Source organism: Panthera onca, chromosome F1, assembly GCF_046562875.1.
Source record: "Panthera onca isolate mPanOnc1 chromosome F1, mPanOnc1 haplotype 2, whole genome shotgun sequence".
Classification (NCBI taxonomy): domain Eukaryota; kingdom Metazoa; phylum Chordata; class Mammalia; order Carnivora; family Felidae; genus Panthera; species Panthera onca.
The window spans coordinates 69,239,668-69,254,138 of NC_138355.1; the positions used below are offsets into that span (position 1 = coordinate 69,239,668).

The window sequence follows — 14,471 nt, forward strand, 5'->3', positions numbered from 1 at the left end:
TGGAGGCCACACGGTGGGAAGGGACAGGGGCTGGGATGTTGGGTCTCAGATGTCACGGTTAGAAGCCCAGACCCTGCTCCGCCCTGCTGAGTGACCTGCGATGGTCGTCCACACCCTTAGGATGGGCTTCCACATCCCCAGAAGGGACTTCCCAGCCCATAGGCTGACTACATTCAGTACATGTCCCCAGCCATCCTGGGGTCCAGCCTTAGGATCCGAGGCTCTGAGCAGCTGGGGGGAGCCTCCGTGGGCGAGGAAAGGGCACGGCCAGCGAGGAGTTATGGTGCTGCTCCCCCAGGGTCCACGGGAGACAAGGTTCTCAGAGGTCGTGGGGCCCTGTCTGGGGAGAAGAGGCCTGACCCTCAGCAGGTGGCCGTGAGTCTGAGGCAGCCGAGCCTGTGGAGGGAGGAGTCCGTCCCTGCCCCCTGCCTGTGTGTGAGAGCGGGCCCAGGGCTGGCAGAGCCTTAGGGGGACAGCTGGTGGGGTGATGCCCTGTTGGGGGGGTTTGCCTTCTGTGGGGGGGGGCAGGGCGGGTCTGGGTGCCCGGAGGGCCTGGGGTGCCGGCAATAGGGAAATGCCCGTGTTTGCACTGGGGTATGGGGGTGGGCCCTTCCCACAAAGCGCTTTGTTCTTGTGCTCAGAGCATCTTCCTTAGACACCCGACAGTTAAGTGCAGAGAAAATCAGAAAGGAGATTTGACTCGTTCAATGGTGTTAAGACAGAGGACAGGCCCAAAGCAGGGGGGTCACTGTGTCCCTGGTACAGTGGTTTGTGCAACTTTGGGCCTGGCCATCGGCTGGCCCTGGGGAGCAGGGCTGCCTGGGCAGAGTGTGAACCCAGGGAAACAGGTAAGGGGTCCCGCTGGCTGCCAGCTGGGGAGCTGAGATCACCAGGCTTGTCTTGCCCACAGGACAGGGCGTCTCCCACACAGCGCCTCACCGAGGGGGGGTTCCTATGTTTATTCCACCAGCCTTCCCGAGTGTCACTGCAGGTCCCAGAGATAAGAGCAAGCATCTGAATGGCTTATCTAGACCAGCCAGCTTGTCCTAGACAGTTAGCTCCGCCCTTGGGGTGGGAAGAGCCTAAGAGTGTTCTGAGCAGAAGCTCGCCTCTTCTCTTGCCTCTGCCTTCTGGATGTTTCCTCCACAGCCAACTTGGCCCAGACCAAGCCTGAAGGAGGCAGCCTGTGATGGGAGCCCGCTCAGAAGACCCCCACCTGTGCTGGGCCTCCCGGCTCCTGGGGTTCAGCAGCCTCGTCCTCAGTGAGTGGCCCGGGCTCCCCGGGTGGGAGGCCGGTGTGCGGGGCAGGGAGGCGGGGGTCCCGTGTGTCTGATGTCTGTGGGGAACAGCCCGAAATACCAACTGTGTCAGGGAGCACGAGGGGGGCATCTGGCTCTGAGCCGGGACCCGCCTGGCACAGGGGAGAGGCTGCCTCTGCAGCTGTGAGGGGAGCAGGGGGCCGACCCAGGGTCCCCGTCAGAGCTGGAGGACGCTGGTCCCGCTTCTGGGGCGAGAGGAAGGCACGGACACAAGGAACCAGGAAGGGAGGGCGGCCTCCGGAATTTGAGGGTGTCTGCGCCCACTTGCTGGAAGGGTGTGGATGTCAGAGGGCACTGATAATCAGGGCCCCGGGACGGGGTGAACGGGGTGACGGGAAGGGAAGTAGCAGGTCCCCAAAAGGGAACTGCAAGAAAGACTGTCCTGATGAAACCCAGATAGTCCCGTTAGCACTTCCCCCGAGACCATCTGCCTTCGTGTAACAGATGAAATAAAAACAAAAGACAAGACCGAGGTCTCGAGAGCCATGGATTCCTGGGAATTTCATTTCCTGCAATGTTTTGCTTGAGTGCCCTGGCCTGTCTGGGGAAGGGGGGTACTGGGGTTCTAGGAAATTCGCGACTCCGGGGCATCTGTAAACAGGGCGTTTCTCATTAGACATGAGCTTGGCTTATAAGGCTTTGACATCCCTGTTATCCAAATAATTTTGTTAATAAAAAAAAAACGTAGGCTTTCTCTTTCTTTCAATTTAATTGACTGGAGAAATATCTGAAATTACATAGAGTTTCTCCATAAACATCTGGATTGGAAAATTATGTAGGAAAGAAAGAAAAAAAAAGGTAGAAAGAAGGAGGAAGGAAGAAGGAAGGAAGGGAGGATATGGAAAATTTTATGTTCACTGTTGAATGTTCAATTTTATCTTCTTTAAATAAAGCCTGGCTCTCTGGATCACAGCCACCTGTGTCCCTGGCCGTCTGTCTTTCTGTCCTTCTGTCCTTCCTCTCTGGGATTAGCACCTTCTGCTGATCTGAGAGCTCTCACTGCCTTCAACCGAGCTTGAGTCGGCTTCCAGCCTCCTGAAGCCCAGGCTCACCATCCAGCCTGGGGGGCAGGCCCTCCCCTGCAGCCTGAGGGCTGAGCCTCCTCCCTCCCTGGTTGCCTCCTTCCCAGCAGGTGCCCGAGGTCTTGCCCTGCCACAGGCGGACAGGTACCTGGGTGCCCTTTCCCAGGAGAATAGCTGGGGCGTGAGAGCCCAGGACTGCTGGGAACCGCTGAGAATGAGCCCCTGCGCAGGGCAGGGTAGGGCAGGGGGAGAGGTATAGGCAGCTCCCTGCAAGGGAAGCCCTGGGCTGGGGGAGAGCGAAGCTGGCTCCAGGTCTGTCTCTGCCTTTCATGACCCAGGGTTAAGTTCACCAGTGACGGAGCCCCTTCCTCTGTGAAAGGTCCCCTCAAGGCCCTCCCCACTATGACATCCTGGGCCTGGGTGCCCCCATCTGGACAGGACTCTCCTTTGCCTTCTCCAAGGCCTGTGCTCTCTGTCTCCATCCTGTCCTAGTCCCGGGTGCTGACAGGGACGGACAGCTGAGGACCCTTCAAAACCAGGAGCCTAGGCTTTCCGCCGTCAGTGGCTCAGCCCCCCAGGTCGGAAGGATATCGTCTCTTCGAAGCTCAGCTCACAATCCTTGACCCTCTGCTGTGTCTGTCTCCACTCCTGAGCAGGGTCTTCTAGACCATGTGTGAAGGCCAGCAGCCCCTTCCCCGGTGTTTGCAAACTCTGTGTGCACGGCAGGCTCAGGACACGAGCCACAGCGGTGAACCGATAAGAAGCCGCTAACCCATGGCCCGGCTAGAGCCGTGCAGGCCCGCCTGTGGTCAGCACAAAATGCCACCTCCTTTCTCTCCGCTTCCCTAGTGCTGAGCCCCTCTCACCAACGCTGGGGGCACGAGACAGTCATTGTTGGCTCAGAATTGCTGGTGAACAGCCCTCGGGAAGGTACCACAGTGGAGGCTGAATCGCTGTCCCTCCCGGAGCCCAGTGCACCGTCCCCACCCCCACCCCGGTTGCAACAAGGGCTGTTTCTCCGAATTTCATGGAAGTTGCAGCCAACTTTGCCTATTTCCACATCAGCTCAGCCCTGACCGTTTAGCCGGGGAGCTGCCTTTGGGTCTCCCCGGACACTTCATTGGGTCCATTCATTCCTGAGGGAGCCAGCAAGTGCTCACAGCCCAGTCAGAGAAGGACTGGAAGGATCGAGGGCGCACTGTCCCGGCCATCAGGAAACTCAAAGTGCAATTACCAACATATGCTGCGTGCGCTCGGGTTGATGGTGTTTGCGGCTGCCTGAACAAACATACACGCCCTGGGCATCTGACTCCTGGAGGAGCCTGAGCGGGGGACCCACACCTACCTTCTGCTTCAGCCAACTGCACCATCCATAGGCTAGCTGTGATGAACACACGATATGTTAGAGCCACGAGGAAGCCCAGTGGAGAGAAATGGGGACATGCCCACACCATGTGGAGCCACAGTATCCGGCCCTCCCTCGTCTCTAGGACGCTGCCCCCCCACAGGTGTGCTCAGTTTCCCGCTGCGTGGACTTGACAGGGACCATGGAAACCAGCTGCCGTGGACACAGCCGGGAGCTTCATGGCTCTGAGCGGAGGCCTGGCGGGACTTTGACTCCCGTGGCCGCCTGTGGGGCGGCACCATCGGTGTCTGTCTCCCAGGAGCCCGTCCCTGAATCCAGGGAGGAGACCCCGAGAGGGCAGCTGGTAGGGAGAACAGGGCTCCATCCGGGACCTGGGAAGTTCGGGGCGGACCCCAGTTGTGCTTGCCAGGAGCAAGCATCGTCCTGATGGGAACAGCTCACAACTAGGGGAAAGCTCTCGCCTTCTGACACCCTGGCAACGGTTCCCTGAGGGGAGCACGGTCATTGTATCCTCGTCAGAGAATCAAGGAGAAGGCAGGGAGGTTACATGACTGCCCGAAGCCACAGGCTGCAAAAGCAGAGGACTCCCGCCTCCCGGACCCTCCCCCGGTCCTCACCGCCCTGCTACAAGGGACCTCCTGGTCTGAGACCCAAGCACAGTCCCTTCCGGTCACATTCACACACCAACACTGCAGAAGTTCTAGGAGGCATCCAGACCGAGTTCACAGCACACTTTTGCTGTGGGGCCGATGTTTTTCTGCAAGACGTAAAACCAATAAGCCTTACAAGTAACGGGTACATCCAGCTTCTTGAGGCTGAGAGCGGGGCCAGAGTCCACAGACAGAGGTGATGTGCGCGTTGGAGAAGAGTTACGTTATCTGTGTTAGAAAACAGGCTGATTCTCTTACGAGAATGGGACACAACATGCCAAGGACACAAGCAGATCCAAATCACAATGGGACACAGCAGCTGGCACGTGGGGACAGGGACCTGCCGTCCAGGCCGGGCAGCGTCAGGCGGGATGCAGCCGCCTGCTGTCGGAATGAGGGAGTTAGTGAGGACATCATTGCGTAGAAGGATCTGGAATCTTCTACAAGCAATACTGGCCTGAGCCCTTCTCTGGGTTCTCTGCTTCCTGGGAGAGCCAGGAACGATGTGAACACAGTGAGGGTGCAGGCCCCGCGTGAGGACAGCTCACGGACCTGGAGACGGGTCTGGGGCCCTGGCAGGCAGCGGTCCCCCAGGCGGTCCTGCCCTGCTGCAGGGGACACATGGGTCTTCCTTTCAGGACAAGGTCGTTCTTTGCCCGTCCCCTTCTTTCCTATCCCGGTCTCCAGAAGGACCCAGGGTATCAGGTGCCCTGGGCTGTGCCGCATGGGGCATTTTGGCGTCTGGAGGGAGGCCCAGAGGCCCTTTCCTTCTGGTCACGGCTCTGCAAGAGGTGACTGAGGAAGGACATTGAGGGTGTCTCGGGGACCGGCTGGGGAAGCATGGTCTTCGTGGCAGGCACAGCAGAGCTCACCTACCCATCATATCTTCTCCCACATTTTCCAGTTCTGAGTGGGTAGCCAGGGCCCTGTGACTAGGTGGCCAAACCCATGAGCAGAGATCACGCCGCTTCTGGAGGGAGAGAAGCCCCCACGGGCGATTCCCCTGTGTGCCTTCCCTGCTGTGGCCCTGGGGGGGCAGCCACCAGGGCGTGATGCCTCTACTTTGTGTGACAGGACCCCTCTCAGTCTCAGAATCTCCCCTTGTCTCAGCCCCTGAGCGACTGGAGTGCGGGTTCCCGTAGCACAGCCTCCCTGAGCCTGACCTTGGGCCACTCCGCTCCAGAGCAAGTCACAGGGTGTGGCCCCCACTCCAGGGCCCGGGCTCCCACAGCGTGTGGGCAGCCACGGTGGAAGCTGCCTCCTACGCTGGGCACCTGGCATCGGCCCAGATGTGCTGGGGGCTCTCGACCCTGATGTCGTCACGTCCAGACTCTCAGAGTTAGGCGGCGAGGACACTGCGGAACAGCAGGTCAGGACCGGGTTCAAGGGGACGCCCCACGAGGACCAGGACCCGATTCCAGCATGGCTCCAAATTCTTGCTCTGTCCCACCTCCCGGGGTCAAGGGAGTCTACTGGGCGGATTTCATGAGCGCCATGGGCTCTGGGGTTTTCTCCTTATTGTCAATGACCAAACACTCTCCGTGTCTGTTTCCAAAGCCCTAGGCGCCTTCAGCACTGTGGTCAACGGTTCTGGAACTCTTGGATCTCAAGTGGAGGATTCTGGAAACCCGGTTTCTCTGACGGGAGCTCAAGGAGGTTCTGTGTCGTTTCATGTGACCCGAAGTCCAGAATTAGCTCCAGGACTCAAGCTGGAGAAGATTTCTTGGGGCATTAAAAACAAGTCCGACTACCTACTCCTCCTGTACGTGTCTCCTGGGGAAGATGTTCCAAAATGGGTCAACTTCCAGGACAAGTTCGAGAAGAGGGTCCATGTGCTCAACACCACGACCCTGAGGATTGACAACCTGACCCTTGAGGACAGTGGGCAGTACTGGGCTCGAGTCTCCTTAACAGGGGGAAGAGAAAGGAACCGGCATTTCCACCTCACTGTCTACGGTAGGTGGTGGCTCCTCCCCCAATACATACTTACCCCTTCCTTTTGTCCCTGGGAGTGTCCTTGGCCCCCCTTGCAGGACCCCTTCCAGACCCCAGACTTGAGGCTCTGGCTTCTCCCTTGAAACTGGACGCAGTGTGTTCACCACAAGTCGAGGCAGAGCTGAGATCACGCCTGAGGTTTCACGCAGTGGCTCCCGTCCTCATAGCCACTCGCTGTATATTTGGGTCAAGTCTGTCTTATCTGTAAAGTGGGGGGAGGATGCCATCCATCCTTGGAGGGAGGATGCCAGGGCGAGAGTGAGATTCCGCCCAAAAGAGCATGAGGCATGATGCTCCCCACTCACATGACCCTGTGTCCTCTTGTCCCTCCTGCCCCAGAGCCCGTGCCCCGCCCCCAGATCCTGAACAAGACTCCATCCATCACACCAGACTGGTGCAATGTCACCCTGGAGTGCCACGCCCCAGGACCCAGAGAGGACGTGAATGTGTCCTGGGAGAGCAAAGGCCTCCCCAGGGAGCTGGAGGAGAGAGGAGTCCCAGGACCGGCCCCCAACCCCTGGACCCTGGCTCTGAAGCTGCCCCTGAGCCAGCCCAGCCCCAGCATCACCTGTGTGGTTAGCAACCCAGGGGACCGGAAAACTGCCACCCGGGACCTTGGGGAAGTCTGTGCCCACGGTGAGTGCATTCTGTCAGAGGGGGGGGACTCCCGGGGCTCAGGTCCCCCTGGGTGAGGGTTCCGGGCTCTGTCCCCCATGTTTAGGTCACCTCCTGCCACCCGTCACCCGTCCAGGAAGCTGGCAGGCACATCCCGCTTGCTTCTGCCTTTCGGTGTCTCTCTGCTGCTCCTCTGCACCCCTCACCCTGCTGGTCCAGGCAGCCCCCTCGGTACCTCACCCCTGCCTCATCCTTCAGTCCTTGTGTGTCCCAGGAGGTTTCCAGCAAGCGAGGGGGGAGAGTCAGTGGTCGGTGCCACCGACCAGAGGGAGGCCGAGCCAGCCGCGGCCTGCAGGGTTCAGGCGTCGGGGCTCGTGTGCCCGTCTCCGGTCTCGGGGACACGCTTCCCGCCCAAGTGCTCGCCTGGATTCCCGGATGTGTCCTGGGCTCCCCAGGTTTCAGCCTCTGGCCAGGCTGCTCCTTCTTCCCCCAGACCTTCCCGTCCCGCGTCCTCCCCTTCCCCACTTACTCCCGTCCAGGGACCCCTTGCCTGCAGCTGCCCCACCGTGTGTGACCCCTGCCGGCCCACAGGAGCCCCCGCTGGGGTCCCGAGCAGCAGGCACTGACCTCGAGCGGGGCTCCTCACCTCGTTTGCTCAGGGCCCTGCAGGAGCCCCCGCTGAGCCGCCCTCACCCCTCACCTCCTCTCAGGAGCACAGGGCCCCCCCCACCGAGAGCTGATGCTGTGGCCAAGGACACCAGAGGGAGGGGCCGCGGCTGCTTCTGCTTTGCCTTCCTGTCCCACCTCGGCCTCCCCACCTGACTTGCTCACCGTCAGCGTGTCCCCGAGTGAGCAGCGACCAGCTTGCCTGTGTGCCGCCTCGTCCCTCCACCCCATCGTCCCCCTGCTGCCTCAGCATCCCTGAGTCCCCGGGGAAGCTCGTCCCTCAGTGACCGCTACCCCTCTGGAGGAGCCTCCTGCCTCCCACTCACCCTCCTCCCTCCGGCTCCTCCCTCAACTCAGTTCGGCCCTCACCTCCTCCGGGAAGCCCTCCCTGGAGACCCATGTACTGGCTGTGAACCTCTAGTGCACCACCATGGCCCTGACTGGCTGCCTTCGGCCTTTTCCCAGCCCTTCCCCCATGGCTGAGGTGCTCAAGCGCCTGGACCCTGTCCTGTCCCTCTCAGCACCCCGGCCCCAAGCAGGGCCCGGCGCTGGTTGAGCGACCGGACCTGCCGTGTTCCCCCCTCTCCAGCCGAGACCTGGTCCCTTCACACGTCTCCACGTGCCTGGCAAAGGGCATGTGACGTTGTCTCTTGTCTCATCCTTCTTCACTGTCTGTGTGGGAGGCAAACAGGTCCACATGGGCCGGACGGGTCTGCCCACCTGCCAGCTATCCTGGGGGCTCTTGTGGTCGTGCTGCTGATCCTCGGAGCTGGACTGTACCTTCTGTGCTCACGTAGGAGGAAGCAGAGCTTGGAGCCTGGGAGAGGCAGGTGCACTTCTCCTTCCCGTGCCCACGTACCTCCCCCCGCCCCCACTGACCCTCAGCTCCCTTCCCCCTGCGTCTTGCTGCTCAGGGATGTCCCTGCAGAAGGCTGGTGGGTGTGGGCGTGACCGAGGGGGGCATGCTGGGGGAGGGTACAGGTTTCCAAGGCTCAGATTCAAGCTCCATCGGTGGGACTCTCGTGCAGGGTCCCAGGAAGAGCACAGGGACCATGATGATGGCATCCAGTATGCAGAGCTGAGCCAGCAGACTTCCAGGGAGAGCAGGGACCAGGTAAGGCCGGGCGAGGCGGTCAGCCTGGGTTCTCCCATGTCCCTGTGCCTGGGTGTGGGTGTGTCAAACCCAGGGATCAGCAGTTTCTGGCCTCGTTGCCTCTGTATCCCTCTCCAGACAGGGCAGAGTTAACACGGGGTCCGTGCAGTGCTGGGCGCTTTGGGGGGAGGTCACGTGAGCGGCATGGCATCTGTGCGGGTCCCTCTGGGGCCCCTCTGTCCCTCAGCTGTGGCAGGAACCCTCTGTCTGCGTTCCAGGGTTCGGGGGAACCACATCTCGAACAGGAGACACCGCTCACGACAGTCTACAGTGAGGTCCGCCACCCAGGCCAGGGCTTGAGGGTGATTTAACTGGAAGAAGCAGGGAATCCAGCCTCCCCCCGACACCTCTGTTGTGCGCGCGATGCCTGCGGCCCTGGTCGTGCCCCCTCCCCCTCTGACTGCTCTCAGCAGGGACCGGATTCATCCAACCTCAGCGAATCTCTATGCGGACGCGTCGTGCAGAAGTTAAGCGGAAGACACACATCGCGGCAGATCGAGGGGGACCTTCGTCGTTGAACGAGTCCAAAGCTGTGGTCCGGTTCCGCTCAGCCTCAGCCCCTTTGGCAACCGTCAACGGAGCCCACTCTCCCCACGTCTGTGCCCCGTCCGTCGTCCTGTCCGGACCCTCGGCCTCTGGGACCCATCGACACGAAGTCTCAACTTCCAGCCTCGACCGGTTCACCACCAGCCGGCTCAGTCTGTGCTTGAGAGCTGTGTAAAAGAATACAAAGTCGCACTAGCCAGGGCTTGCTGAGTCCTGGCCCCGTGACGGGCACTGATCTCGTCACCCTCCTCGTTCGTCACTCACTGGGCCCTGGCAGACACTGTGTGAGCTGGGTGTCCTTGTGCCCACTTTGCAGACGAGGAGCAGGAGGCCAGAAAGGCTGAGTCTCAAGGCCGCACAGCTGGGGGAGCCCGAGCAGCACCGCAGCCAGGGCCTGGGTCCCAGCCGTCGTCTGGTTTCCCGCGTCCTGGGAAACCTCCTCCCTTCTGACCGGTCGTGCTGGCACCTGGCAGGGCTCCTGTTTCTCAGGAAAAAGCAGAAGTTGATAAGTGAGTTCTCGTTCTGCCAGTTAACTTTTCCCTGACTGCTTACTGACCTCTGCCTCCCTCTCTCTCCTGTCCCCACGGGGGACACTGAGCTCCTCGTGTCTAAGAAGGACCTTTCCCTACACGTGAGGCCCCGTCTGAGGCACCCCTTCTCTGGTCCGTCCCCCTGACCCTGCTGGCTCCCTCCCTGCAGCCTGCACCCTGGCTGGGGCTCCGCCTACTGAACGGCTGATCCCGCACCCGGGCCCCACCTCAGGGGACCCCTAGAGCCCCCAGGGGTGACCCCCACGCATCAGCTGCCACCTCCACCCACAGCAGGTGCCCCTTCTCAGGAAATGGGCCACACCCTGGACTCCTTCCTTCCTGCTCAGGGGCCCAGATCCGGTGCCTCTGAGGCCCCAGGCCTGTGCCAAGCGCCTCGGGTGCAACAAGTTTATTTTGTTGTCGCACTTGCAAGAGGAAAGCCGGAGACGCTGAAGCCTTAGCGGTTTCTGCCACTCACTCAAGAGGAAACAGGACCAGACCCTGGGTTGGCACACGTGCTTCCCGCCTGTTGGGGCTGTGGGTTCGGCTCCCCCTCTTCACCCTTGCGCTGTGTCCTCCCTGCCCTCTCTCCCTGCCCTCACAGCCCAGCTTCCCTTCTTGTAATCCAGGGGCCGGGCAAGACAGAGCAGGGGCTCGGCCCCCACAGGAGGGAAAGTGTTTTCAGGCCATGAATGTGCGTGTTCCGTTCGGAGGAGAGGCTGGTCGCCTACCTGAGCCTCAGGTCACCTCTTGGACGCACAAACTCTCTCCTTCCATCTCTACCTCTTCCCGCCCCCCCCCCCCCCATGCGAACAGAGTGGCCTGCTATTTGCCAGAATTAGTAATCCAAGCAGGACAGAAGTGGGTCTCAAATGTCCCTGCCTGTCCGTCTCCCCAGCTCAGCCTGAGGCTCCACCGGAAGCAGGTGGATCCCCCGAGATCAGAGGAAAGCAGACGAGGTAATCGCCCCTAAAACCTCAGCTTCTACAAGGGAGCACGCACACACCAGCCTCCAGCCAAGCAGCTGCGCGTGCCTCAGAACTAAGGCTTCCAGAAACATCCAGATTGCAACTGAAAGGACGATTCTAAGTATCTGAGAACGGTATCCGCATCCGGAGAGGGGGCAGAGCCGGGCTGTGTCTGAACCTTGCAGTAAATGTTGTGAAACAAGCCTCTTCCCCCACCCCGCCCCGGGGTCCTGAAACCTCACCCCTGCTCGTGGGCAGGGAGCAGGTAAAAGCATCTCCTGGACGCTGGGCTACATGAACTATAGCAGGTGGTTGGTATGATTAACCTCATTGCACACAGTCAGTGAGAGAAGAGCCCCGACCTGAAGTCTGAAATGATTCTTATTTTCAGTGTAGACCAGAGAGTCAGGGGCATGAGGTACACAGGACCAGGGTACCACCCCAATCCTGATGGGGCTCCCTGGCACCGGGGACCATCCCCCCCTTAATCCCCTTGTGCGCGACCACATGGCCCCACCTGCCCCCGCACACCGGCTCAGGGCCTCCGTGACCGCCCCCGGCCTGCAGCACAAACTGTTACATGTCTGTTCGATCCTGCTGGTACAATGGCCCGTCAGTCCCCTCCCCGTTGGCCTCTATCCTGCCCTCTTGGCAAACTCGCTTACTAGTCTGGGGAATTTTCTGTAGATTCCTGGGATTTTCTTTTTTTTTTTTTTAATTTTTTTTTTTTTAACGTTTTTATTTATTTTTGAGACAGAGAGAGACAGAGCATGAACGGGGGAGGGGCAGAGAGAGAGGGAAACACAGAATCGGAAGCAGGCTCTAGACTCTGAGCCATCAGCCCAGAGCCTGATGCGGGGCTCGAACTCACGGACCGCGAGATCGTGACCTGAGCCGAAGTCGGCCGCTTAACCGACTGAGCCACCCAGGCGCCCCTCCTGGGATTTTCTACGTAGACAAACATAAGTAACGTCTGTGATCAAGACAGCTTTTCTTTTCCCCTTTCCAATCTATATCTTGCTTGATTTCTTTTTCTTGCCTTAGTGCATCTGATGAGACTTTCCCTAGATGCTGCAGAGGAGCGGTGAGAACAAGCACCGTTGGCTCGTTCCCAACATTAAGGGAAAGCGTCCAGTTTTCCACCTTCAACAGCGACGTTCGCTGTCGGCTTTTCTGTCAATATGTTTTATTACATCACTCGGTTTCATTTTCTCTACCTTCGTTTTTCTTATTTCCTCTCTTCCACTTGCTTTGCATTTGTTTCGCTCGTATTTGTATAGATTTGTAAGATAAATGCTTAAATTATAAATTTGGAGCATTTCTCCTTTGGTAAACTATGCTTTGAATCATGTTCATTTCCTCATAAGCACCTTGTTCGCGTCTTTTCCCACGTTTTGATGTCTTGTACGTTCATTTCCGCTCACTTCAAATGTTGAGATATTTCCCTTCAGGCGCCCTCTTTGACATTTGCGCTACGGAGACTTGTTTCGTTTCATCCGTAAGTGTTTGGAAATTTCCCGTCATCTTTCTGTTATTAAACTCTACCCGAGGTCTGTCACAGTCCGAGAAAACACATTATTTCAGGACGCGAAAAATCGTTGAGGTTTGTGTTCCGGCCCAGGATGGGACACTGTCTTGGGAGCTGAGAGGGCTCTGCAGGCTTCTGGTGGGGCCGAGTGTTCCTCAGATATCAGCCGGGTCAGGCTGGTCCGTGGTCGTGTTTAGCGTCGCGTGTTCTTGCTGACTGTCCGCCTCTCGCCGCGCTGCCGGGACGGGAGTGCTGGGTCCTCTGGCTGCGATGGTGGACGCACCTGTTCCCTTTCAGTTCTGCCATTTTGCCACGTGTATTTGGTGCCGTGCCGTCTTCAGGTGGGCACACGTCGGGGGTTCTCGTCACGTCTTGCTGAACTGACCTTCCGTCATTGTCCGCTATTCTCCTTTACCCCTGGTAACTTCCCGGGCTCTGAAGTCTACTTTCTCTGATATGATTTAGCCCTTCTACATTTCTTTGGATTCGTGTTTGTGCGATCTGGTGGTTCATTTTATACATCACCCGGCTGGGCCACAGTGCCGAGAATTGCGGTCAAGTATCATTCTCGATGTTTCCGCGAGGACACGTGGGATGAGATAAACTGAAAAGGATAAACTCTGAGTAAAGCAGGCTGCCCTCCACAATGTGGGTGAGCCTCATCTCATCGGGTGAAGGCCTGGAAGCTGCCAAGTCTGACCTCCCCTGAGGAGGAAAGATTTCTGCAGCAGACGGTCAGGGGACGAGACCTCCAGCACTGGCTCTTCCCTGTGTGTCCAGGCTGATGCCATTTGGCCTGAACCTCAACAGGAGACCTTCCCTTGTCTCAGCCTGGTTCCCCTCCCTGCAGACTCCAGGCCCGCCAGCCTCTGTCAGAATGTGAGCCAAACCTGTACAATGAATCTCTCTAGACTTGCAAGCATCCCTTTAACTCTGCTTCCCTGGAGAAGCCGGAGGGACACCACGGCATGTCTGTTCCTATCCTTTGACTGTGAACCCAGCTCTGTCGAGCCAGACGGGAAGTGTGGTCGCAGAGGGAGCTGACCCCCAGCCGTGTGTGCAGCTACCCGTCTGCCCCCGGCCGAGGCGCCCCCTGGCCATCCCCTGCCTGTCCTGCTCCTACCCCGTCCCGGCGCCCACACTGAAGGCCCCTCACAAATCTCTCTCCCCGCTGCGCACCCCGGGCTTTGGTTCTCCGGGCGGCTGATTTTCCTGAGATCCTCTCCCTCGCCCTCTTTTCTCCCTGCTTTTCTCCCACTCTGACTGACCGTCCCAGCGAGAGTCACGGTTCCCTTGTCCCAGGCATCCCCCCAGCCCAAGGGGACTCCCGGGGGACCTTCTGTCCCGGCGGGACCTCGGCCGCTGCGTGAAAACCGTGCCCCGGAACTGGAGGAAGAGGGCGGAGGGGTGAGGGGAGGGAGCCTCGAGGTCACGAGGGGACGGTCCCGCCCTGCCTGCTCCTGCTCAGCCGTGGGACAAGGAGAACGGAGGCGATGGTGTTGCTCCTGCTCGTGGGAGAGGATGTTCCCGTGCTGAGTGTTTAGAAAACGCTGCTGAAAACGGTAAAAGGGGCGGCAGCCAGAGGGGGAGGCAGACGAACAGGAACGAACGTGGAGCCGGGAGCCGGGGTCCGGCTCCATCCGCCTACCTGAAGCCACGGGCCGCCGAGGAAGGCTGGAGGACACTAAAGGTGCAGAGTCCCTGAGAAGGCGTTGGACACGTGGCCACGGTGGGTGCGGCTCTGACCGTCCAGTTACAGGGCTGCAGGACGGGAAGTGAGAGGCTCCATGATGCAGGAGGCGAAATCTGGGTGGATGAGCCCTGGGACGCTCAGTTGACCTCATTCCCTCCTCCCGCGTCCCCATCCAAGGTGGAGGGGACAGGGCCCGGTCCTGGCCGGGGCCGCCCGGTGCCAGGGTCCTGGCGCCCCGACTCCCTCTGCCCTCTCCCCCCCTTCCCACCTTCCACATGCGTGGGCTTTAATGGGATAGACCGGATGGTGGGTCCCAGTCAACTCTCCCCCGGGAGCGTCTCTACGAGACTAAAGTTCCTGCCTCCCTTACTTCTTCTGCAAACAGCGACCAGATCGAGCCTGGGTGAGGATCTCTCTCCT

At 59.6% G+C, this 14,471-nt stretch overlaps 1 protein-coding gene across 7 annotated transcripts; it reads left to right on the forward strand.

The window, feature by feature from the left end:
* Window positions 1-1,011: 1,011 nt before the first annotated feature.
* Window positions 1,012-11,601, forward strand: LOC132677794 (SLAM family member 8-like). 7 transcript variants are annotated; one of them, XR_014136456.1, is made up of 7 exons: window positions 1,017-1,262; window positions 5,915-6,313; window positions 6,692-6,988; window positions 8,325-8,459; window positions 8,662-8,747; window positions 9,005-9,841; window positions 10,761-11,591. XR_014136456.1 is itself a non-coding variant. In XM_078440892.2 (6 exons), the coding sequence occupies exons 1-6, from the start codon at window positions 1,190-1,192 to the stop codon at window positions 9,095-9,097; spliced, it is 1,083 nt and encodes a 360-aa protein (XP_078297018.2). In that variant the 5' UTR covers window positions 1,017-1,189; the 3' UTR covers window positions 9,098-11,594. The 7 variants fall into 7 exon arrangements, 5 of the variants coding, with proteins under 5 accessions (XP_078297020.2, XP_078297021.2, XP_078297022.2 ...); XR_013553141.2 differs by lacking the exon at window positions 10,761-11,591 and having other exon boundaries at window positions 1,013-1,262; window positions 8,325-8,463; window positions 9,005-9,030; XM_078440892.2 differs by having other exon boundaries at window positions 9,005-11,594.
* The last annotated feature ends 2,870 nt before the right edge of the window (window positions 11,602-14,471 follow it).

Coding starts and splice junctions, on each gene's coding strand:
- LOC132677794 (XM_078440892.2), top strand. CDS start 1,190: ATGGGAGCCCGCTCAGAAGACCCCCACCTGTGCTGGGCCTCCCGGCTC. Junction 6,314..6,691: donor TTTCCACCTCACTGTCTACG/GTAGGTGGTGGC, acceptor CTCCTGCCCCAG/AGCCCGTGCCCCGCCCCCAG. Junction 8,460..8,661: donor GAGCTTGGAGCCTGGGAGAG/GCAGGTGCACTT, acceptor ACTCTCGTGCAG/GGTCCCAGGAAGAGCACAGG.